Source organism: Calliopsis andreniformis, chromosome 10, assembly GCF_051401765.1.
Source record: "Calliopsis andreniformis isolate RMS-2024a chromosome 10, iyCalAndr_principal, whole genome shotgun sequence".
Taxonomy (NCBI): domain Eukaryota; kingdom Metazoa; phylum Arthropoda; class Insecta; order Hymenoptera; family Andrenidae; genus Calliopsis; species Calliopsis andreniformis.
The window spans coordinates 12,330,456-12,355,439 of NC_135071.1; the positions used below are offsets into that span (position 1 = coordinate 12,330,456).

The window sequence follows — 24,984 nt, forward strand, 5'->3', positions numbered from 1 at the left end:
TTCTTATTCTTTATGAATGCAATACTTGGTTGATTCATTCAGCCTTAATATTTACTAGCTACTAAGTACTCGATTATATTATTCAATGAATATTAAGTCTACTCTTACGCCTCGTCTGTGTTTAAACAGTCATTTCGGCTACTATCCGTAAATATTAGGCTACGGTAATTAAACCTCTATTCTAGAGGGTTTTCCATCGTCACTGTTGTTGAGCAAGATATACGATTCTCGTGTCGACAGCAGTCTATGCTGTCCATTGACCAGCAATAACGAACCTCTCCTGATGGTTCGTTTCCCCAACTCGATCGCTTCGTGCGTGAATACAGCGTTGTTGTAAGCCTTCACGAACACTGTGATTAAGATTATTAAACCGACTAGAATTAATCCGTACGAGGTACAAGGTGCAGCAATATCGCTGAATGTCGTTGCTAGGTAGACCCATCTGCGGATGGAGGGTGTCAGTTCTTCGATACCTTCCTCGAGCCACATGACTGGGAACACGATGTCAGGAAAATTCGACACGACACCAATATGCGGCTGGCGCTCAACTTTTAGGTTCAATTGCAAGCGAACTTTCCCTTCTAACGGCACTCCAATTTTCTGTAACACGGACAGATGACAAGTGCTAGAAGTTTTGATATTTGAAAGGCGCTAGTAATGGTTATGTATTGATATTTTCATGTATTAATTTTGGATTTCAGAACAATACGTACCGGTTGGATTTTGAAGTAAGTTTCATGTAAATTTCGGTCTGGTTTCAGTCCTTGAACCGCGTCTGACAATTTAGGGTCTGCTTTATAAAAGTGTGGGAAGGATAGATAGACTGGCGCAGCTGGAAGTAGAAACATTTTTTGTGAACATCTGGTAATGTTTACGTAATTAGATGTTGCGGAAAAGTCATGTGTAGGAATCTGTGTGGCTGGTAGAGGAAATCAAAGTATCCTGGTAGATAATGTATAGTTATTTTTATAGGGATTTTAGTGTAATTCGTAGGGTGTACACTCTGGTCCAAAAGTATTGAGACATCTATTATCTTCAATAAACTTCTTTTTTACAATAGAAATTGTCAATATTCTTACTTATTTTTTATCAAATACCTGGTTTGTCTCTTCGACTTGGGATTTATTTCACTGATTTCTCTGTCTCTGACTTGAGACATATTCTACTAATATCTTTGACCTGGAATGTAATCTACTGACTTCTCTGTCTGATTTGGAACTATTCCACTGATTTTTATTTGTGTCTGACGTAGGACTTATTCTACTAATTTCTTAGTGTCTGACTTGGGAGTTATTCTACTAATTTCTCAGTGTCTGACTTGGGACTTATTCTGCTGATTTTTGTATGTCTAACTTGGGACTCATTCTACTGGTTTCGCTATGTCTATGTGCAATTCATTACTGATATTCGAATTTTTTCGAAATACGTAAGTTTGGTCTAACCCAGAAAGTGTCTTAATATTTTTGGATGGGAGTGTATCTCTTTTGTAGATAAGCAATCTTTCCCGCACTCGCGCTCATTCAGCTTTCACGCTGTAAGAAACTACAATTTAATATCTCTTCCTAAAAGAAACAAGTTTTATAAATTATAAAATTCGTGAATATTTGACTTAATTTGCGTCTCAGTAAACTTCTATTCAGTACAAAAAGTTTACTAGTTACACATCAAAATTATAGAATTTATTCAAAGAACTCTTCAAATATAAATTACAAATCATTTAAACAATAAGAGGAGGACCGTTTAATGCAAGTAACAAATAACTATTTTTTAGAATACCTATTCAAGTAATATAACTTTCATTAAGTAAAACTACTAATTTTCTCCTAAACTCATAGTCTCTTTGCTCGTCCTGAAAAATATGCTTTCTAGTGTTGCGTCATTTTTGAAATGCATGTACGTTTACATCTTATTTAATTGAAGTTTTAGAATAATAGAAGTAGAACATACTGTACTGGCACGGGCTAATATTTTGCAGTCCATTTGTGGGACACGTCGACATGTCATCGGAACAAAAGCATTCGTTGTCTGGGGCTGTTTCGTTAGGTCGCCCAAACACGACGTCAGGGGGGCTGTAAAAGTCCGCTTTGATTCCTGACTTCTCAGTAGGTCCACGATATTGTAGAGGCAAGGTACGACACATATCTTTATCCCAAATGTGAACGACGTCGGCGCCAGTTTTCTCACGTGGTGGAAAGAAAGATCCTGCAATATAAAAATTTTATTAAAGATTCCCTAAGGTGTCTATTTCTGTTTCTGGAGATTTCTGTTTTATTTAAATAAACTTATATAAAGAGAGGGTATATTACACTAGTTAGGTGAATGATAAGATTTAATCAAAGAACACAGAAAAAGGACAGATCAGAAGGCATATGGTCCAGAGAGGTCATTCAATTGAGTAAGTCCTTTATTTTTAGAAACCTATTCCTGTTTTATGGAATTTGGCGGTTTCAAGGGTACTCGGTTAAGGACATTTTTATGTTTCCAAGTGGAAAGTTTGAATATATTTCAAGGTTGGCAACTTTTTCTAAATGCTGGCGTTTCTAGTCAGTGTAAAAAAAAGGGAAAAACGATTTTAACGCAGATGCAACTATCCCTGAAAGGTCCGCAATAAAAGAGGTACTAACGAACAGAGGATGATTCAGCATTAAGAAATAAAGTCATCTTTGTTTCTTTATGATAGAACAGTGATTTGATAAACAGAAATTTAATAGCCAAGAAGAATATAATTTATAAAGGAAGGAAACCGAACTTTCTCATAGATCTAACAGAATAAATTGCAGGATTTTTCTCGTATCCGTTTTTTCAGTTCCCATGTCAAATCCTATATCAGTCGAATGGACAGCCTCAATGGGCCTTATCCGGCCAGCAGACATCCTGTTGTCCATCCCTAGTGCAAAACCTGCTTGGTGACAGCGATGGGAAAAAGCGTTTTATAGATAAGATGTTATGCAGATAAAGTATATAAAATGTCCTGTCTACTGCTGATAAGTTGACACTTAAGATAGCACAGGCACAGAGATTCTAGCCAATCGAACCTGTATTCCTTCCAAGTTCCATTTTGGCGTATCAGGAATTACCATTAACCCATAGCCAAGATTCTTTGTTAAAAATGTTAATGACCATTACAGAGTCCCAAATTTATCCAGTATTCGGGACATTTCTGTGAAACTCACCTTCCGAAGCTCGAATAGAGTTGCAAGGTGCGTTCGGCCAATAGGGCAAGTGATCCATTCCGTTCAAACGGTTTATTAACCCGAATTCCTTCATACTTGTGTGCCCAGTGTAAATAGTGGATACTTCGTTTAACGTACCATTTCTCTGTAATAGAAAATATTTATTACTGTAATTGTTGGAAGTATATACAGGGTGTAACAAATGTAGCCTTCGATGTTTTAAGAGGCGGTAGGAGGTCTAAATTGGAGCACAAAATGTCTTATAGCGTAGGACAATGTGGATCACTTAAGTAAGACCACCTAAATATCTCTTTTTTTAATTGTGATGACACAAAAAATATTTTATATGCAATTTGAATGCTATCGAGAGATCAATATACTGCAAAAAATGTTGTTTTTCAAAATCTTAAATAAAATACTTTTTATATCATTACAATCTGAATAGATATGTAGGTGGACTTATTTAAGTAGACCACCCTGTATACTAAACTAACAATCAGAGGATTCTGTAATTTTACAGATATATCGAAAAGTAGGGATAAAACAAAAAAGTCTTAATACATTTTGTTGTATCCTCTAGAGTTTATCTTTTATAAAACTTTAAAAATCCGCGATCCATTTCTTATTTTCTTACGAACATCTCGAATTTTTAAAACGTAATAAAAGTTAAATCGTAAGAGATAGAATGAAATGAATTCAGACTTTTCTGCTTTATTTTTGCCCCACAATGTATCTGCAAAATTACAGAATTTTTTGATTGTTAATTTAGCATCTAGGTATGTTAACTTTAAAGCATTATTATTGCAAAACGAAAGCAAATCGGACACTACGTTATAAGACGTTGTGTGTTTCAATTTAGATCTTCTACCACCCCTTAAAATATCAAAAGCTATATTTGTTACATCATGTATACTTAATATTGATACGTCATAGATCCAGTATCAATATAAATATCTAAAGAAAACCTGTCCAATAACTAACAAATTATTTATAAATTATTACCTACCCCCAGTAGAAGACCCATTTGGCTCATGGGACGTCTCGTTTTCGGGAAGAACCTGTGCGCAATGCTAACCAACGGATCGTCATATCCGAAAACGAGTTCTTGAGCAGTTACAGGAACGAATGGGCTCATATGCATGCCACTCAAAAATACAGATAACCCTAAAGTAAGAAATCGAGGTAGACTCTTGCTTTGTGTCGTCAGAGTCTGAAAAATACGATATTCTCTTTAACAGGCTAATCGTTTATACCTCGAAGTAGCTGTGAATTTTATTTGGCTTGCCCCATTAAAGTGAATTCAGATTTTTAAAAAATCTGGATCCGATGGAATATAATTCAGCGCGCGGTGTATGTTAAAGAAATTTACTTACGAGTAACGGAATGTTTGGCACCATCAGCTTCATGTCCTTGTCCTTGGACATTTCCGGTACAAAATTCAGTATCTTTTTATGCTGGTAGCTTACAGTACCGTTGTTATGGAAAACGATGTTGATTTTCTCCATATCTTCTCTGCAAAACAAAAACAATGTTTTGATTTCTTGCTATCGATGTTGATTACTCGCCATGAATGGAATGTCGCGATAAAGCGCTTAGCGTGTTTTACAGAAGAAACCAAGAAAAACTCGAACAAGGAATTATATTTCGACATTTCGGGGGATCCCAAAACAAGAATTGGGGGCTTCCTATATTCGAATTTCATCAAGTGCAGTTTTCGTTTCTTCGCAATTCCAGTTCGTGATAATTAAGACGTCACGTTTTAAACCATACGTCTCAAAATACAATTGCTAAATATTACACGTGTAATTACAAGGGTGACACAACTCAAAAAAATATATTTTTCAGGGCAAAGGAAGAAACTATTTATGAGTTTAGGAGAAATTTATTTATTAAGTACCTAATATTGACATAAAGAGTAGCTTTACTTAATGAATGTTATCTTACTTGAATAATTAGTCTAAAAACTAGCTGTGTCACTTAAATGATCTTTTTTGTTATTATTTACCCCTTTGGACTCAGTTGTCCCTTCTAAGGGGACAAAATGTATAGAAAATTAGGAACTCCAAGTATAAAGGGTTAAATATTTATAATTTATATTTAAAAAGTTCTTTGAGTAAATTCTATAATTTTGATCTTTAACTAGTAAACTTTGTATAATGAATAGAAGTGCATTTACCAAACTGACTTATAGCTGTAATTCAAAAATCACATTTCCTGAGTTGTATCACTTTTAAAATACCTATATGTGCGCTATTTTAATTATACGTACCTATAAACGAAGGGACCAACTTCTTGCAGTTTTGGCTTCTCGTTGAAATGCAGGAAGTTTTCAGTGTTTGTTACGTTGAATATATACACTTTGGTCAGTCGAACTACACCAGGCTTTTGCCAATATTGAAAAGAAAGCGAACCATTCCACAATCGCAGTTGCTGAAGCAAAATACATTAGTATAAGGCATATTAAATAAAGATAGACTATTAAACTAACTTCTTTTTAAATAAAAAATGTCTATTCAAGTTCCCATTAAAATAATTGCAAAGATAGAAAACGGAAAATAGCTATATAAGGTCCAATGCATGTCGTTGATTTCCTTTTGCCAACAGAAACGAGTTAAATTAAATGAAGACAAACGTCGCTTGTGGAAACAAACGAAATCGGCACCTTGAAACTGCAAATACAGAAACTGATTGCAAAATTTAACGGTTACAGGATGTCGTTTATACTGTAAGAGAAACGTGTAAACTACGTAACTTGTTTCTCGAGAAAGTGCAAGGCCGATAACGGAAATAAGTTCCGTTTCCTGTTGATACTAACAATTCACGAGATTACATGTACATACACTTATATGTGTCCTGTTTTAACAGATTCTCGCGTTTATCGTGAAAATTCTTTGCGATATGGTAAACACAGGTGCTTATTTAAACAATCTTAAAACTAGCGAAAACAATTATTCTAGGTACCTTTAAAATAAGATAATCCACCCACGGTATACTGCTTAAAATTATGCCTATTATGAGTGTTAGAATCCCAATGAGAATCGCTGACACTCTACCTGCAAAACAGAAAAAGAAATCATTTAATTAATACACCTGTTCGAGTTCAAACAGGATGTAATTTTTCTTTGATAAACATGGTCCTGTCTCTATCGATTGCTCTCAACGCGGAGAAAAGGGACGAAGAGAGGTGTCTTCGCAAGTGACATTTTAAAGATACAAGACGTTCTCTAAATTATCATATATATGTCTTGAAGCCACGTATTCATCTGAGAGTAAAACTATCGTGACCTGCTCTGGAGAATTTGTATTTCTTGCTATACATAGGTATTGTCACACACATAAACATCAATATTTATCCTAATTCTTTTCTATGCTGAAGACATGGTTTGATCCAGTAAGTTTACTTCTTGTACTGTCTTTTCTGTCTTTCTTTTTATCTTTAAAAATATTGTAAACAGTAATAGGACTGTTTCTCCATATTCATGAGTTCTTCATTCCTATTTGAAAAGAAATTACCAGTAGTAATCATAGAGGAACCTTAAACGAACAGCTCTGAGAGTTCTATCTGATAGCCTGTTGCCTGTCAGAAATTAGAAACTCTCGAAGCTGCTCACAAATAGATTCACGATTTCTAAGTACCCTCAATGAGCAGCTATTGCGTAAAATTCTCGAAAAGATATGTTCCTTAATTGCAACACGCAAGTATCGGTTAATAAAGATAAAGGATCTCTACACATCAGCGTGTATTACTTTAAAATTGATGTACCGTGCGAAGAAAGTAGAATAGCATGAAGAAAGTATACGATTAATGTACCCCCTCGTGCAATTTCATCGTTCTGCTGTGCCCATTTACAATTTAATCTGGCACAAAACGAAATCGCACTATTGTCAGACATTGTAAATCTACAAATTGTCGTGATTGTTACCATCTGATAAGCATAACGCCTTTTTAATGAACAGAAATCGCACTCGTAGAAATTTGAATTGCAATATTCGCGCGAATCAAGTGCACATAGCTTATTTAATTAATTATCAGTGCTACTTAAACCTTGACTGTCTCGTGCATGAAATACTACGAGTAATTACCCGCTACTCCAGTGCGCATGAATTATTTACGAATGAATACACGTGTATGCATCGTGCATTAATACACATACGTCTGCAGTTCATAACAAAAGTTAAACACCTGTAATTAAACGACCAAGATATGGTTGAGTGAAATTTGTGGACAGACATGCATGACTGAAACAAGGCAATAGATATTGAGTAGAGAGGTTTATTGAACGAAAAATCGCAATATGTTTTCTAAAATGATGCTTAAAATAATATTTATGGCTTCGTTAGTACACCGTGAATGCAGATTAGTATTTGTACCAAACACTGTTACGTAACACTGATTGCGAATTTTACGTAAACGGGATCCCAACGCAACGCGAGGTCGTTGTGAGCGTTTCCAATTTACCTTCGGAGAGTTTCACTCTCACTTCAAGGTCAGCCAACAGAATCCCACAGAAGCTGGACGAAACATACTTTCGGATGTACCTTTTTTGCTCCTCCAGACACATTGGCATTTTTCTCCCAACCGGGGCCAATGTTTTAAGAACCTTGGATTGCACAATATTTGTACAAAATACCCATCCAGGTACCTTAGGAAATTTGCCTAATAGATCAAATATGTCAAGGATATTTCGTTGATTCTGTATAGGTATGGGAGGACATGTTTCTGAATATTCAGTGATACCTTTTGATGCTTGATTTTATAAGTATTTATATATTCAGATATAATAACTAAATGTTGCAAAGCTAACTGTATTCTTGAGTAGCTGTTAACAAATCATAGTACTCACTATTTAAGTCTATGTCAAATCAAACGACTTTTTCTCGTACAGCTGTTGACTCAGGCTTTCGTCAGAGTTTCAGAGAACAAGGGTGGGCAACACCAAGAAATAGCGTATAAATTACCGATTCCAATGCCAAACGAAAATGTCAATATTGCGTTTCACCTGACGGAAATTCCCAGCATTCCACGCCTCTCGATTATAATTTTGAGAATATGATGTGAGTGTGCTTAACTCTGACTCACTTCGTTTGAGTCGTCATCTCTGTTGGCGATACGAAAGCTCGATGTGATGTAAGGAAACGAGCAAAGATTGCATAGGTATTTTCTCAGAGGTATTTTCTCTGAAGCTAAATTCTTTGAAATTACCAAATACGAAAGCAAATTTAATCTTCAATTTTCACTTATTCGGTTGCTATATTCGATTCAGGTAACGTGATACTCCTTTCAATGCTACTGCCATAATCCACTCCTGCTCAATGCTACTTTCCACGAATCAGATACATATCTCGTCCTTTTGTACGTACCATTTTGCTTCGGTAACGAAATACCTCGGCTGCATGTATCTGCACAATAGTGATTGCAAGGAAGATAAAAGAATATTTATTGAATGCTACTGTTACGATACAAATTGTTTCTCCTTTTCTAATTTTTTTGTTTCTATTTTCTTTCTTTTTTTTTTATTTCCCTTCATTTCTTCATCTCTTCATCTCTTCGAAGACTCTAAGAAGTAGTCTAAATCGCAACAGTTTTTGTATCAAAATTACCTTAAAATAGCGCTTCATTCTAAGGAAAAGGGGATGAAATTCACTGCTGGGAATAGAAGAATGCCGAGTGACTCATTGCTGAAAAAGGTACAGGCAGGCAGTATTCCCTAACCATTAGCGAGATAAATTATCGAAGCTATTGCATAATTTTACGATCTCTCCTTTCTGGGCCGCTGTTATTGACCGTCTGCGTTAAAATTCACTTTCTTCCAGCGTCCTCGAACAGCTGAAGATTCGTCGGCCAGTCTGATCAATGTGCAAACCTGTCTACCAGAGTAATATTTCCGGCAATTTCTTCATTCCGCTTGAATAATCTATTTGACGATTAGCTAAGAGTTGGTGAGCAAAATTTCAATTTCGCCGATGATGATATACCTTCGATCGTGAAATATGGTTCTGGGCATGCCTGGGCTTTTCCATGGGCTGTATCGTAAATTAGTCTTAACCACAGCCGCTGTGTACCTAGCTGTTCATGTTTCTAGGCTTTTAGCATCATTGTGCGATGTCTTCCTGAACGAGATGGAAGGAGATGTCCTCGCGTTCCTTGACGATTTTACGTTAAACGCACCGTAATTATCAAGTAAACGCCGCGGAGTAACAATCCTTTAACATCCACCGACAATTATCGAGCAAGTCCTACTAATGTGACAACAGATTGGTACAATCTTTATCAGAAACGTTTCACTTTGTTTTATCTCCTGCAGGAATTAGATTTACATTGTGACAAAATAACCTAAATCACATGTTTTTGTTTATGGACTTGTGTTTTTTTACCCTTATTTTTAAATGAAAAAATTCGTTTAATATCTCTTCTTCTGCGTAAAAATATGAATTCTGTATCCTGGATCTCAATTGAAGACTTAACTTATAACAGAATCTCATAAGTAGACAGCGGATATTTCTGCATTTATGGAAATTTCAATGTTGAAGAAAGTACAAGACAACAGTAGAGTAGTTCAACAACAGTAGAAAATAACAAAAGTTAAATGCACTTTATAATATTTCCAGGTTAAAACAGATTCTTATTTAAGTTTCATTTCTGTAATTGTATTTATGAAAATAGAAATTCGCATAAACGTCCGCAGTCAACTTATAACTGTGCCAGTTTTTGAATTTCTAATATTTCTGACGTGAATGGGGATTTTCGATACTTTGGAATGTTTCCCAAGAACTGAATATCATAAGTGTGCCGACACATTTCTTCGAGATTGTGGACAAGGAAAACTGCAATTTCAGTGACCTGGAAGGAACGCCTATCGCAAACTCGACATACAGAACAATTTAGCGAAAGCAGATAAGGATAACACACATATAGTAATACTAAGATTTCTTGTAAGGAATTTCGATGCATTTAATTAACAATGCATTTATTGTGTCAAGTTTGAAGGAATCGCTTGGTACGTTCATTTCTTCGGTTGACGACGAATCTTCAGAGTGTTTGAAGCAGTTTTATTAGACATCGCCTCATCGAAGTTCTATAATAGCTTGAGAGAAACACTTGTCGGTTGCATCGAGTTTTCATATAGGCCAATGCACCGTTACTGGAAGTATCGTAATGGAAGAATGGTGTTACGTGTACACGAGAGACGAAGAATTAAAATACACTTGATCAGCTCGCTGTCTCTGCTACTGACAGTTTCATTACCAGTTCGATGTTACGTCATCGGGATATTAAGGATCATGAATAATTCAGTGTGAGCTAGATATTCACATATCGAGAATATATCTATTTTATTCCGATAATAGGAATCTCTCTCTGACAATGAGGCATCTGAAGAAAAGGAATGTCATTCCTTTCAGAGAAGAGCAAGATAAAAATAATAATACCTAGTAATAATTATGATAATGAAAATAATAAATGAAAAGAAAAATAAATGATATCTACTCAAAATGATGAAGAGTAAATTAAAAAAGAACAAGTAAAATAAGTAAGAGTTTATGTTACTTATTGAGTATTTGTTTTCTTATTTACTGAAAAAGAAAATTAATAAACGAGGAACTTAATTGTAAAATGAGATTTCAGGAACAATAGATCGAACGAAGAAGATGTTTTTACCAGAAAGGTTATCGTTCGATGTGGAATTCAACCGAAAGGCTTAGATTGAGCTCACTTAGGATGGATCGCAAAGATTCTTCGCTCGTTATGGATCGTTGCACAGTAGCTGCGTTTGCATTTATTTTTTGCGTGCCTTAAGGTCAATGATCGCTAAAAAAAACAAAACTTACAGTTCATTCGCACTTCGTGGTATGCTGTTTTTCTAAAGGCCGAGATTAATTTACTTCAATATTATTTAGGAAATTTGATTCAAGTAATAAGTAAAGAATAGCTTTTTACTTGATTCAGAGAAAGAAATTTTGCTTTATTCAGCTCATTCTCTCACTTATTGAATTATCCATTTATTTATTACAGTCTCTCCTTATCGTAGACGCATTTCATGCATAATAGATGCAATTTATATCTTAATTATAGGATATATTATCGCGTACGTATTCCAAACAATTTTTGATACATGAAAGCTGAGGTGTAATGATTAACTTGAACTTTCACCGATCTAATTCCACTACTGTAATACGTTATTTATACAGTTTCCCCTTGCGGACGTTAAATAGATGAGAACCTCGTGATATATAAATTATTTTTCAATTCAAGTCAATCTAGGTAGATTAACCAGGCGATCAATAATAGGATCTGTTGAATAAAATCCTGACAAGGAAAGAAATTTACGAATGATGAAGAGAAGCTAAGAAATTTTAGATATTTTTTAATTAAATCTTACTGAATATCTACTGTATACATTTTTCTAAATATTAATACTTTGATATGACTACATGAATAATTAAACAACCACGTAAAAAATGGAATGACCAAACAAATCTTTTTGTAAGTGTACCGTTTGTTTTTTAAATCTCGTTAAAAAATTCCACTAGAAATTTTGACGAGCTTTATTCTTCAATAAGACAATTTGATTAATCTTAAGATGACTTTATAAGTTTATAAATTAAATGCATGAATGGAGAAATAAAGTGAACGTAAATAGCTAATGATAACTTCTACTGGTGGAACTTCTTCTAGTCAAAGCAACAGCTTTTTGTGTTACTTTAAACACTCCACTCAAAGCAAGCATAAGTATATGAATGTAAAGAAAAAACTTAATTGAACCTTCATCACATTATGTTACTGATCATCTCGTAAACGACGTCTTGGCTGGAATATAAACCTTCAGTCGATCCTGCTCGTCAGTTTATGTTCAATGAGAAGTAATTTAGCGCAAGAGATTGGGAAACCAATAACCATAGAAAGCTTTCGAGAGGAATAACGGGCAGTGTATTTAAGAAATTCTTGCGCAGTAAATTGCTCGTATTTCGTTTCTTACGCGTACTATCTACACCGAATTGTTCTAGATATTGTACAGCATGAATTTGAACAGCGCAGCTGCATTAAACAGTATTCGAATAGACGAACATGCGACAGTATCGGTGAGTCGAACTGTAGTGTAAGATTAGCATAAAAACATGAAACGAGAACGTTACATTCAGTCGAACTAATATCTACAATCATTTTTCCAATGTCAGTTCAGCGCACATTTGTTTTCCAGCTTGATGAGAATTTAGTTTGAACCCCTCGGTGCTTCCTCTTCCGGAACAAGCAGCTCGTTAAAATTTTCACTTCCGTCGAATGCAGAAAGAACATTTCACAAATTTCTCTCTCGTTAGGATATTATATCCTGTTCGAATTTAATAGATTTCTATCGTTAAAGAAGCTTTCTTTTCCCGTTCATTTTTGTTTCATTTTTTCGACATTACATATTCCCTTTTGCGATGAGTTTATTATTTCCAGCTGCTTCAATTACCTACATAAGTTATTAACGATAGACGTTGATTTATGTACCATGTAGCATTTTTATTCGCAGAGTAGTTCAACATGAGCTCCTCGCATGAAATAAGCAATTTAGAAGGTTTATGTGTAGACTATTTGTGCTTACAAATTTTAGGGAATTTTCTAGCAGCTATTCAACTACTGTAAATTGGAAGAACAGTGGTAGGTACAAGTCCATACATTTTTAGAGAGGCTACAGATACGTTTTGAAGATTCAAGTATTGAAAAATTGATAAATATTGAATATTGAGTATAATAAAGATCACAAAATTTGATTTCATATTTTTAATTAGGTACATTAATAGACTAATTAAATAAAAAGTTAATGAACCTGTTTGCCCTGGATAGGAAATAACATTGGCAGTCAACTAAGATATGTTAAAACAAGATAAAGAAGAAATGTAGTGGGTAATAGGTATGGATACTTGCAGCAAATATAAAATCTTCCATTTTTATATAACATAGCAAAAAAGTTACAAAAACTAGTCCATGTTCCACCAGTTTACAGTATTATAATATTTCTGTACGTGAGAGCCAACGGGACCCCAAGTTGATTTTTATTATTTTGAATTCCTACCATTCTAATGAAACGAACAGGAAGCAATAAGATCCTGAGAAAATTTAATTTTAAAGAAAATGGGCTGAAGTTAGTCATGCTCTGAAGTACAGATTTCTACCATTATTCAACTTGAACCCTCATTTTTTCGGCCAACACTGTACTTGTAGTTCACAAATTATCAATCTCTGTCCTCGATTAATCAATATCAGAACGTGTGATCTCGAGTTTCAATTGAAAAAAAGAAGCATCATTTTGTGAAAGAACGCATCGACTCGACGACGTTACAGGTTATTACCGAAACCAAGCTGGGTTACGTGTTACAGCATTATCGCATCACTGGGATTACTTAATAGCCATTGGGACGCGTAATATCATCAACAGTGGCAGCGTGTGTAAGTCGGGCCAGAAGTGTCTGCGTTTGTAATACTGGACCGTGCGTCTTCCAGAGTTTCGCCGAACGGCTGGTAGTGAAAGTGATCTTAAAATTGCTGGGGCTCGCGCACGTATGCGAATACACGCATGATATGCCATAGTTTCGGTGTACGCACCGATTTATGCTTCATATGTAACAGCCCCCACGTTTTGCAACCAGCCAGGTAAAAATGTTTGGACAGGTGTGGTTTTGCAACCCTGACTGCATTCCATGGGAAGGGCATTAATCCACGTTGATCCAGTATGGACACTTTGGTTCACGCCATACGTCTCGTGGTATTGGAACAGTCTTGACAGTAATTGGGATGATTTAGTAGCTGCGTGAACATTGATTGCAGCATGCAATTCTAAATATTGGACTGTTAATCTGATTCCTAAACAACTCTGAAAAATCAGAGTTTGCATGAAGGAGTTGACTGCTTCAAGTGTTATCACAGGAACTCGAATAGGGTAAAGGTAGTAAATAAGATCCGTGTTCCTAATATGGTCACTTGTAATATCTCGTGAGTTAAACACTAAAATTGTTAGCTTTTTTAGTGAATTAGTATTTAAACGTGTGTAGGAAGACGTATTGTAATTGCAGTATCATGTGATTAATAATTAACGAAGAGGAAGTATTTTGGTAAATCTGACTAGGTGCAAAAATTTATTGGCTCACGACAATTTTACATCATATTCGAAAAGGATATGTTTAAAACTTGTGTGTTCTATATATGAACGTCCACTAGAAGTATCTAATTAATGATATGCTTGAACAATCTGTAATATTTCCATTTCAATTTAGTATTTACTACAGATGCGGGCATGAAATTTTCAAGTTTTAAATGAATAATTTGTTCAAATTAAACTCCTTAAAGATTTAAGAAGGAAATTCCTTTTTTTCTTAATAAAGAGTCGATTTCTTTTATACTTTTTCTTAATAGAACTACTTGGTAAATTATTATATCGTATAAAATATGGTACATTATCTTCTGTTTTTCTGTGTGTTTTTATTATTTATGTTCAACTAAGTGTAATATATTTTCAGAGAAAAAATATTTATTCACTGGTTATAAAAATATAGTTTCTTTAATAAAAAATGTAGAAGAAATCGATTTTTTACCAAGATAAAAATCCCTCTTAATTCGTTGCACCTTGCACTCTGTCTAATAAACGTAATATGTAATTTCACTAATTTTAAACTAGTTAAATAAAGAGTTTTCAGCATTAAAAGTATTAACTTTTATAGTAACACCTCATTATGAAGTTTATGTGCAAAGTATAAAATATCTACGTGCTCAATGTTATTTCAAACTCTCCGACATTTGACATTTTGATTAAATGTATTATAAATTCCTTATTACGTCAAACATATGATAATGGAAATTATCAACAACTAGATCTGAGGACGCTATATAATAGATGTAGATATTCTTTGGGTTAAACTTTAATATCTGTTAAATGTCCATATTCTTCCGTGATGAACTTGAGTGATTTCAATGTTTTAAGACAACTGAGATCTAAACGATCAAAAGTAGTATAAAATTTGACTTTCTGATGAAGTTCTACATGCCTACATTGCTGCCAAGGCTTTGTGAATACATCACAAGACGCAGTGCAAAATTTAGAAGATGGTAATGCTAAATAATATGCAAAATAGGTACGATTCATGAATATTTATAACAAATTTAAATTAGGTACATTATGCTTCGATGCATCGAGTAGATATGACTGTGTACTATCTACAATCTACAGTATTTTCACTCCCACTGAGAAGTGTTAATGATAAATTACGCGTTCAACTCTTAAACAATGTTAGCAATGCTGTTGCAACGAATTTTGTAGACTCGCGTTTGGCAATTTTGTATTAGCATTTTCACTCTAGTGAACTGTTATAAATTTCAAACTAGAATCTTAATTCAAAGTTAAATTTGTAGAAAGTATCGATGATTAGGTATCAATTACTGAAACTTGAGAAATACTTTTTTATTCTTTTTGATTGATAAAAACCGCTGAATAATTTTCTTCATTTGTATTTCGTATACTTTTATTTTCTATGTACATAATTTTACTTCTTATAATCTCGCGAATCTTTACTAAATAACAGTTAATCATTAGAGTTATTAATACAGAATTTTTCTAACTGAATAGATTAGTAGAAAACCCGATGTTTTCGTCAAGTCACGATTACGATACGTATCTAATGGAAATTCGCGTTTAATGAAGATAACGTGCAGTTTCGTTAAACCTTGCGTAAGAAACCAAATTTACGCTAAACGTATTCGTACAAAAAGAAAACCACTTTTCAGTGTATATTATTTCTCTCTGTCTAATACGTTTCTTTACTTGTAATTGATACGTTTATGTATTGAGTTTTTACAAAAATGTCTGCGTTAACGTGCTTATTGATGTTGAAACATGGACTAAAAGGTTTGAAAAACATGCAATGTCGAATCGATTCAACTTCGAAATCGATACAAAAACGTGCTGTTGCCATCAAGTGTTTGAGAGTGGGTTTTCTCCGGAAACAATTTAGGCGATTTGTCTTTAAGCGATCTTTTTGCTTTTATTAACTATTTCCTGTTGCAAATCAGAGTTGTTGACGTTCGTGAATGCCAATGGATACTTTTAAACAATTTGCTTAAATGTAAAGTGCAAAGTGTAAAGATGTTATTGTAGTAAAAGGTACAGAAGTAAAAGAAATTAAGCCAAAGGTAAAATTAGTTCTATTTTTGCTTGACGTTCTAACCTCGCGTTTATTTTTTTCACTCAACTCATTAAACAAATTAATATATTAAAACTATTTTTAAAATACTACAGATTATGATCCAATGTTGTACTTCATTTTAATTATTTCTTCAACTATTTATGTCTTCCACTGGTCAATGTAAAAGCAGAGCTTCTTCGAAATCTAATTAGGTTTCAAAACCGTACTCATTGCAAAAATATGAAAGTACAATCTTGTTGATGGCTTGAGAGAAAGGCGGATGTGCAAAGTCTAACTGTGTTAAATACTGTAAAGGTTGCATGAATTCAACTCAATGAAATTAACATTTTTTAATGGTACTTGAACTTTCCTTCTAAAAATTCAATAGAAAAAAGGTACTTCCATAAAAACGACATTACGAAACCATCTTGTTGAAACTACGATTTTGTATCTCAAGTCGTGAAATTACGCTAGAAAAACAAGCAAGTATTACAGCAAGTGTGAGGTCGAAGCCGACATTCTTGTATGCCATTAGGCTTCTGCTCTTGGAAACTGAAAAGGTGGTTATTTCCTTCGAGCTCAGTAAAAGTTTAATGTCATGCGAGCGCATTAGACTCTACTCATTCCAATGTGTTTCCTACTCGAAGCATAGGAAGACCACACGGGAAAAGCTTGATAAGTCCATTTTTGTTGATATTCTGTCTTTTATCTAATAGCTAAAAGAAAGTGCTTTTTTATATTCGTGTTAAATAGCTTAATCTTGACTAATTTCAAGATATAACCATTTTCATAATGGGTGTATAGTAAACTAACTTGACAACTCTATATTAAACAAGAAAATAATTCGATAAGTTATCAAGAAACTGAAATTTAACGAGAAACTTAAATAGTTTCTAATAATTTCATTGAAGAACGTTGGCTGCACTGATTGTATGATGCATTTTTGTTATTTAGTGGCGTGCTATTTTAGACTTTAAAATTGTTCTATAAATTTTAGAAAATACGATTTATTATGTTCTTCTCTTAAACAGGGAGTTCGACAACAGATAGAAAAAATTTGAAAGGGTGATTATACGTGTTAGAACGAGATGAACATCAAGACTGACGAAATTGTGTATAGGACTTCGTTACAGAGTTATTAATTGTTACATAAACATCTAAAATCCATGTGAAGCGTGTCTGACATAGGACTTATTCTACTGCTGGCGTACATTTGTCAGCTCAGACACAGTGAAGCCAGACAGACAGACAGACAGTGTATTTTAGGCGTTCTGTCAGTAGCTAATAACTCGAAAATGAAACCTGGACTTCAACTTAAGAAACTTAAATATTTCAAGTACTTGAAGGACACTATCCTGTATAAAAGAAATTTGCTATTTGGCATTTTCATCTTGAACCTATCTCTGATCGAATGAAGCAACATTATGAGGTAACCACGTCAAAGGAATGTTATCTCGAGAAATTCTGGGGATCGAATGACTGAAATCAGGGAGAAGTATCTATCCCTTTAGCAACCTTGAGACTACTGACCGCATTCAAAAGACTCTCCCTGAAACAGGCCACTTCTGCGAAGAGATTGCTCAAGTTTGACGGCTGTAACGCATAATGGCGGGAAAGACCAGCGACAGGTGTCTGACGTGGTTTGTAGAAGTGAATAGAAATCGGCAAAAGAGGGTCCATGGGCATATGTCAGTCGAACAATATCCTATCTCGAGAAAATAAGATAGGTACATATGAAAGCGAAGGTCGGGGTGCAGTAGGTTAGTGAAACAGGTGACGATGTCCCACTATCACGTGTTGGGAACCTTTCTGATTATGCTTGACTATCGCCAACATACTTTGGGACTGGTGTCGCCCCTTCTAGCGATCTCTGAATACGGTTACTCGCGGGGACTAGTTTCGTTCTCAAGAAACTTTGATCGTACCTGGAGAAACTAGGCAGCAGCTGCATATAGTCAATGGACAGGTTAGAAAAAAGTAATCAACTGTGTTTTCGAAGTAGCAACTTGCGAACTGTAACTTCTTGACGATGCTAGACCGCTATGTGTTATTCGTGTCCTGTGAGAAGTCCCCTGAAACGCGTTAGGGGCAATGCATTCCAAGGGACTTCTGAAATGTGTTAAGAGCTATGCATTCCAGTGGACTTCTGAAATGTGTTAAAGGCAATATTCTAGGGAACGTCTCGTGAGACAAGAATATCACATCTCGTTGCGTATTTTAATGCAAGTTTGGAGTATTTAATTCCATTCACTTTCGACCTAGTAATTCCTTGATGGATTATAGTTTAACCTTTGCCTCGTTAATTAGGTACTTTAGAACGGTGATTATATTAGATACAGTCATGTCACACAGGTTCTATTCGATACCAATCAGCCAGTTATTTGATCAAACTTATTGATTATATATATTGGAGAATTGGTTATTAATATAAAGTAACCAGTTAATTACTTTTCTTTGGTACATACGCGAATGAAATTGAAGTCGTTAATTCAATGTCTCGGACGCCGCACTAATCAACTTCATAAAACGGAAAGTAGAGAAAAGGGTCGTTATAGTAACTAATATATTTTAAAATTCAACTTGAAGTAAATAACCAAAATTATCTACCATACTAAGTTATTTCAGAAATAATTTGTTTTATTTCAAAAATATTGAATTTTTGACCTTAAAATTCGTTAGAATTGTCTTCAGAAATATATTAAACGTTATTTACCAATTATACAGCGATAAAAAATGGAGTTGATCAGTTTGGTCCTCTTGAAAAATACAATAAAATTTTCGAAAAATGTAAAACGAATTTCTGACCAACTAATTGTTATAATTATTTATGAGTAGGCAAATGTGAGTCAGAAAAAATACTTTTAATTATTTTTGTATATTAAAGCCGATTTTTTTAATTATTCATGTTATTGGCAGAAATATTGCAATTAAGTGAGCCAAAAGGATTTTGAAAATAATCGAGAAAACGGTGCCTGAAAAATCCGATTATTTAACTAAGAAATTATATCATAATATAATATACTATTTAATTAAGAAATTACACCATGAAATAGTGAGCAAGTTTGAACGAAATACCAAATTAGAGAGTCACTCTCAAGTTCATCGTGGACGATGTCGTATGGGACTAACGAAGCTCGTTTGTCAGACAAGCACTTCAGCTAAAAGTGGGTAACAAGTGCATTCCTTGCAATGGAGAAAACGAGAACTGTTATGATAATGCTAGTTTCTCCAGGGTGAAGAATTTCTTCCTGATTTCGAGGTGGAAATGAGGAAGCTGGTGTCATTACGATTTTCTGAAGAAAGTAGATACTTCAAGGAAGCATTTTCCTTATTGTCAGTACTGCGCCTAACGAAGTTTTCTGTGCTTTTAAATGGAGCAACAATGGTATGTGTAAAAAAATTCGAGAAAAAAGGGAAGCAGTATCGAATAGCAGTATACAGTGCAATTAGAGGACAGAGATGAATCAGTTTTGTCTTATCGAATCTATTGCATTCATTTTTTGGCGAATATTACCCAATCATGTAGAAACAAATTAGCTATGCTGATAATCTCATTCTGTGCATATCTAGGTATTATATGCATTCGTAAAACGCGTTTTTACAAAACTGAAAAACACAAAAAAAAGTATTTTTGTTTTTACAAAAAAGTAACTACGTAGTATGAAAATTAGAAATACTTCGTTGTAGAAATTAAAAAGAATAATAATTTGTTATAGTTTTTCAAACCTAGAAGATCAGTTTCTTCAAATTACACTAATAAAATACTTGTTCTGTCTAATATAAATTGATCCAAAGTAAAATTTTGTATGTTTTGAAGGAACAAAAATACCTACATTAACTCTGCTAACATATCAGGTGAGGTAACTTCAAAATTTTTAAACTTTCAAACACTTCAAATTTTCAAATACTCAATTTACAAATCTTCAAACTCTTTTTCTATACTTTTTCCAATCTCCTGATTTCTAATTCCTAGAAATCTGTATTTAAACTTCGAATTTAAACATCACTCACAGTTTCTGCCTTTAACTCTTGTTCAAAATAAAATCATCAACCGCTATAGCTACTAATGACCTAGCAATCCTATGCTTCAACAGCACCAACAGATATAGTACCAAAATTTCGAAATCACCTCTCCCAAATGTCATGTTTTGAAGAACACTCAACGTCATCCCAAACGATTCAAATCCAAGTACAAATAAAACGCGTCGTGCCTACAGTTTCTCCTAATAAAATTGAAATTCTAATTACTTTCGTAGCAGAAACCACTCGCTAGGGTCGCCTAGCGAGCTGTGTTTCATCATAAGGTAACGGAACCATAACACTATGTTAGAGTGAATCATCAAGGCATGTCTTACCGTGCCGAAGTTTCCCGTTCCTTGAGATGAGGAATGACAGGGGCATAGGCACTTTGTCCGTGCACAGAGTTTCATGTTGATCTGTCCTTACACCGAACAGGGCGTTCCTTCCCACTTTCATATACTGCTTGCCCATCGTCTTGGGCGACTTGATCCCAAACAAGGACCCTATGAACTTCATCTTGAATCGTTGAGCAACCGAAGATCGCAAAAGCTCGGCAGATATTTCAGTTCTTCTTCAAGCTTCCTCACCGTCGCTCATAACCGACAGATAGTTCGAGTATTTTGCAGTACGGATCGTGTCACGTCGCAGGATACTATCCAAGATCACGGGAAACGATAACACGAATGCTCGCTTCGTTTGCGTTTCACTATTAAGTCGTGATAATTAAATAAATTGGATGTTTTGTGCTCTGCTTGCCGTCACTACACCGCAGAGATCCCGCCCCACTTAATCTACGATGTGTTACGTTTGGAAAATATCGTTTCACGTCACTTCTCCGAACATTGTTGCCAGGGATGCAGATGTCCTGTTCTTGAAACGTGGCAAACAGACATAGCTCGGTGGTTATATTATGCTCTTCCTTGATCGGCCCTTGTCTCCTTAACTCGACTTCTTCGGTTAAAAGATAGTGCCAGGATCGCTTTCGATCGAACACCTCGGAGATCCCGCGTTGCGATTGACCCACGACAGGTTGGACGCCGTGCGCTGAATTTCGTTGGTTGAGCAGTCGTGTCCTGAAACGTGACAGCGAAGTGTTATTTACAGTTTCGTGATAATAGGAATAGCCAACGATACGAAGGACTAGATATTCATAAGTATAAATATAAAACTGTGCCTCGTTTGCTGATGTAGCGTGCCCTAAGATTCCTAGTGTTATTAGAGAAGCAGTAATTGTTCATTTGGAAATGAAACGGCTAACATCCTCTGAAATTAGAACACTGCACCTGCGATCGAGGAACAATTTCTGTTTGAATGCCTCCGATCAACTGGACTCAAGTACCTAGTTTCCCCTTGTTAATTACTTACATCTCATCATTTTTTTCTGCTGTGCAATTACGGACACAACAAAAACAAATCTAACAAGAGGTTTTCTGGTCTTTGCGTATTTTGGAACGATCGTGATTATAATAATGCAAATACCAACTGAAGCGATTTATTTAATGAGATTACTGTATATTTTGTGTTTGTGAATAATCGTAGAGCTCGTTTAACCATGAAGAATAAGTGATCAACAATGAATGAGCAAACCATCAAGAGTACTTAAAAGCATAAAATCACGTAATTATTCATGGACGATAGGTGATGCGTTGATCCTTAGAGCTTTCGTTATAAAAAAGAAAGTTGTTTGTCTTTTCTATTGCGTAACTATCTTAGAGGTCTATCGATTCTCCATGAGTTGCATCATTACTCCCATCGGGGAATATCCACTAAATGTCCAATAGTCATTTATCCTAGTACCATAATTTCAACGAATCTTGTACATGAAAATAATGTTTAGCGCTCTTCATTAATACCTTACGATCAATTCCACACAGATTTTATTGAATAGAAATATATATTATACATTATAAAGCTGTCATTTTACGATTAGAAACATCTTCATTGCTTATAATACAATTATACGTATTGAAATTATTTCAAGATTAATAATTCTTTAACAATTATTCCAGAAAACTTGAAAACCCATTTCTTTGACTGAAGAAAAAGGGAGTAAAAAAAAATTAGAAACAGAAAAAATCGTAGAAAATAAGCTTAAGAAGACGAGAACACTGAAACCTAAAGTGACAAACGCGAAGACTATGTGCAGTTTATATAGAAAACGATGAAGAAATCTGGATTCAGGGTTCGACACACAAGGCCTGTGTCGATAGCATCGAAGGCTCTGATAACTATATTTGTGGCCGCTGCAAATTATATTGAAACTGATCTAAGTTACGTCGTAACATTCTGTTGTGTCTGGTTCTAGGTGCCATTTAATGATACGTTAGAATTCTGTACCAAAGCTTTGTCAAGGTCTAAGTTAACTATTACAATAACATTGATTATTCTGTTGTTTTATCTTAAATTATGATACTGTTAACTCATAAGTAAAACAGAACAGAATGCATAAAATATTTATTTTTTAATTTATTTCAGAAAAACCTTAAGTGTCCATTACTAAGGGAATTCTACCTAATGGAACTTCGAAGGCTTTGATTTTCGAACAATTTGAAACTCGAAAGTCGAACAAATAAGTTGCATATCTCTGTAAGTGGTAGAATTATTAAGACAGCATAGCTTTCCACTTGTGGATTCCAGACTAAAACTATTAATTATGTATTTACTTCAAATGGCCATTTAAAATGTTTCATATTGTGCCAGTTTCAAAGGTCGAGTACAAAGTAGTTCAATTTGTGTGCATTATTTTAAATGAGAAAATTGTACACGAGAGTCGAACAACTTAAAACTCAAATCGTATCCTGGAACGAATTGCACACGTGCTTCGAGATTCCACAGTACATAGCGTTAAAGTGGTAGAGAAGATGTTTGTGCAAACGTATAAAAATAATTCCTGCATGGTAAAAGAAAGTGGCTGCAGGTGAAACAGACGCGAGAAAGACGGCGGGGTAAAAGGTTGTGTGAATAGAAGTTACACGGAGTATTTAAAGCAGGGAAAAAAGGACAAACTACGAAAACTGGTGACACTTGCACTTTCACTACTTATTAACACAAGTACTTAGTATTTACCCGCACCTCGCATAATTCCGCGTCTGAGAAAGCAGCAGCATACATTTCTCGCGTAATACTATAACATCGCATTATGCATGGCATGAAGTTACAAGAGGAATTTGTAAGTGAAAACATGTGACATACTTTTCTTAAAGGGGAATTAAAAATATTACAATCCCGACACTTCACACGCGCTTGAAATTTCCTCGTGCTGATAGTTGCAATAGTTGCTTTATTTAAATTTCAAATCACTCTATTGATACCCCTGCGCATCGGCGTGTTCTGCAATTCAAATTGATTGAAGCGTATTTACGGTAGCATTTCTATGCCCATTATTAATGCCACTGAGCACTCGACTCATTATGTCCATAATTAATTGCGCTTTATGGCGCCTGAATTATACGCTCTGTGTAATTCAGTTCTGATATCAATGTATACTTTATGAAGACAAAGGCATTACGTAAGTGAACCAAAATTACACCTATGCGCAATTATGTACATGTGCCTGTTATTATAAAAGTGACCCTTTTATAATAATGTCGGGATTTAACTATTAATTTCTTTTCCTACGTATGTTCACCCAAGAACTTGATTCTCTGACGAAATAAACTAATATACAAAAACAAATGGTGATATAAAAATTAGTACGACCATATTTCCAATATGATTAGTATGCATATTTTAATATCGTTTGTGCTGCACGTGCATAGAACTAGAAACAGTAACCCTGTGTTTTTCTAATTATAAATAATTACCTGAACAATAAGGAAAACAAGTGTGATCTTTAAGTCCTCAGAAAGTCACAGTCGTTTACGCACAGATTAACTATAATTGCCATTCGGTTAATCTTAACTACGTCATAGAGTAACTTTACAGTAAATAGACGTCGTGGCATAAAAAGATTATGCTACATCTATAGTCTCAAAAAGCTATTTCTATTAAAAAATTCAAATCACAATATTACAGTGACATTTTTACCAATTTTCATTAAAATCGTACTTTAGAATAAACTTTCTATCATTTCAAAATTGATACTTCCAGCGAGGACTGCGACATTCTTTATGGTCAATACGATTGAAAAAATTAATACAATTGTTTGCAGTTAGTTACTTCAATATATTTTTCTACGAATAAAGTCTAAACTTCCCTTACTTCATAAAATGATTCCTAACTTCCGGTTACCAGCGTAATGTCGTTTGTAAGCGATTGTTTATACAAAATTGTGGTATCGCTTCAGTGTTTCCATTACGTAAGAGCAATTTTCCGAAACACTGCAATCGTCGGTCAATAAAAGTACCTAATAAATATGAAACGGTGCTCGCTGACAGCAGGTTTCTATCTCTTCTGCATTGAATAGGCATAACTCGTGTCCTATTCAATTGTTCAGCAAAATGTGACATCAATATTATTTTGCTTCGACCGTATCCCATCGAACGCTTTAGAGAAAGTGGTAATATATGGCCATACTGGTTTCTGTCATTTTTTACGTATTTGGAGCGTAAACGATTTCTGAAATTTGGCAATAACCGTGATCTTGTGCAACACAGTCTTACTTTTGCCATAACCATGCCTGGTTCTAGAAAATTAG

The 24,984-nt window shown here is 34.7% G+C and overlaps 1 protein-coding gene across 1 annotated transcript; it reads right to left on the reverse strand.

Moving 5' to 3' along the window:
* Window positions 1-168: 168 nt before the first annotated feature.
* On the reverse strand, window positions 169-20,864 carry Dsb (scavenger receptor class B member debris buster). The gene is made up of 9 exons (XM_076387089.1): window positions 20,684-20,864; window positions 6,135-6,226; window positions 5,443-5,603; window positions 4,547-4,685; window positions 4,180-4,383; window positions 3,174-3,318; window positions 1,948-2,202; window positions 714-832; window positions 169-600 (listed from the first exon to the last, which is right to left on the reverse strand). The coding sequence occupies exons 1-9, from the start codon at window positions 20,862-20,864 to the stop codon at window positions 169-171; spliced, it is 1,728 nt and encodes a 575-aa protein (XP_076243204.1).
* Window positions 20,865-24,984: the final 4,120 nt, after the last annotated feature.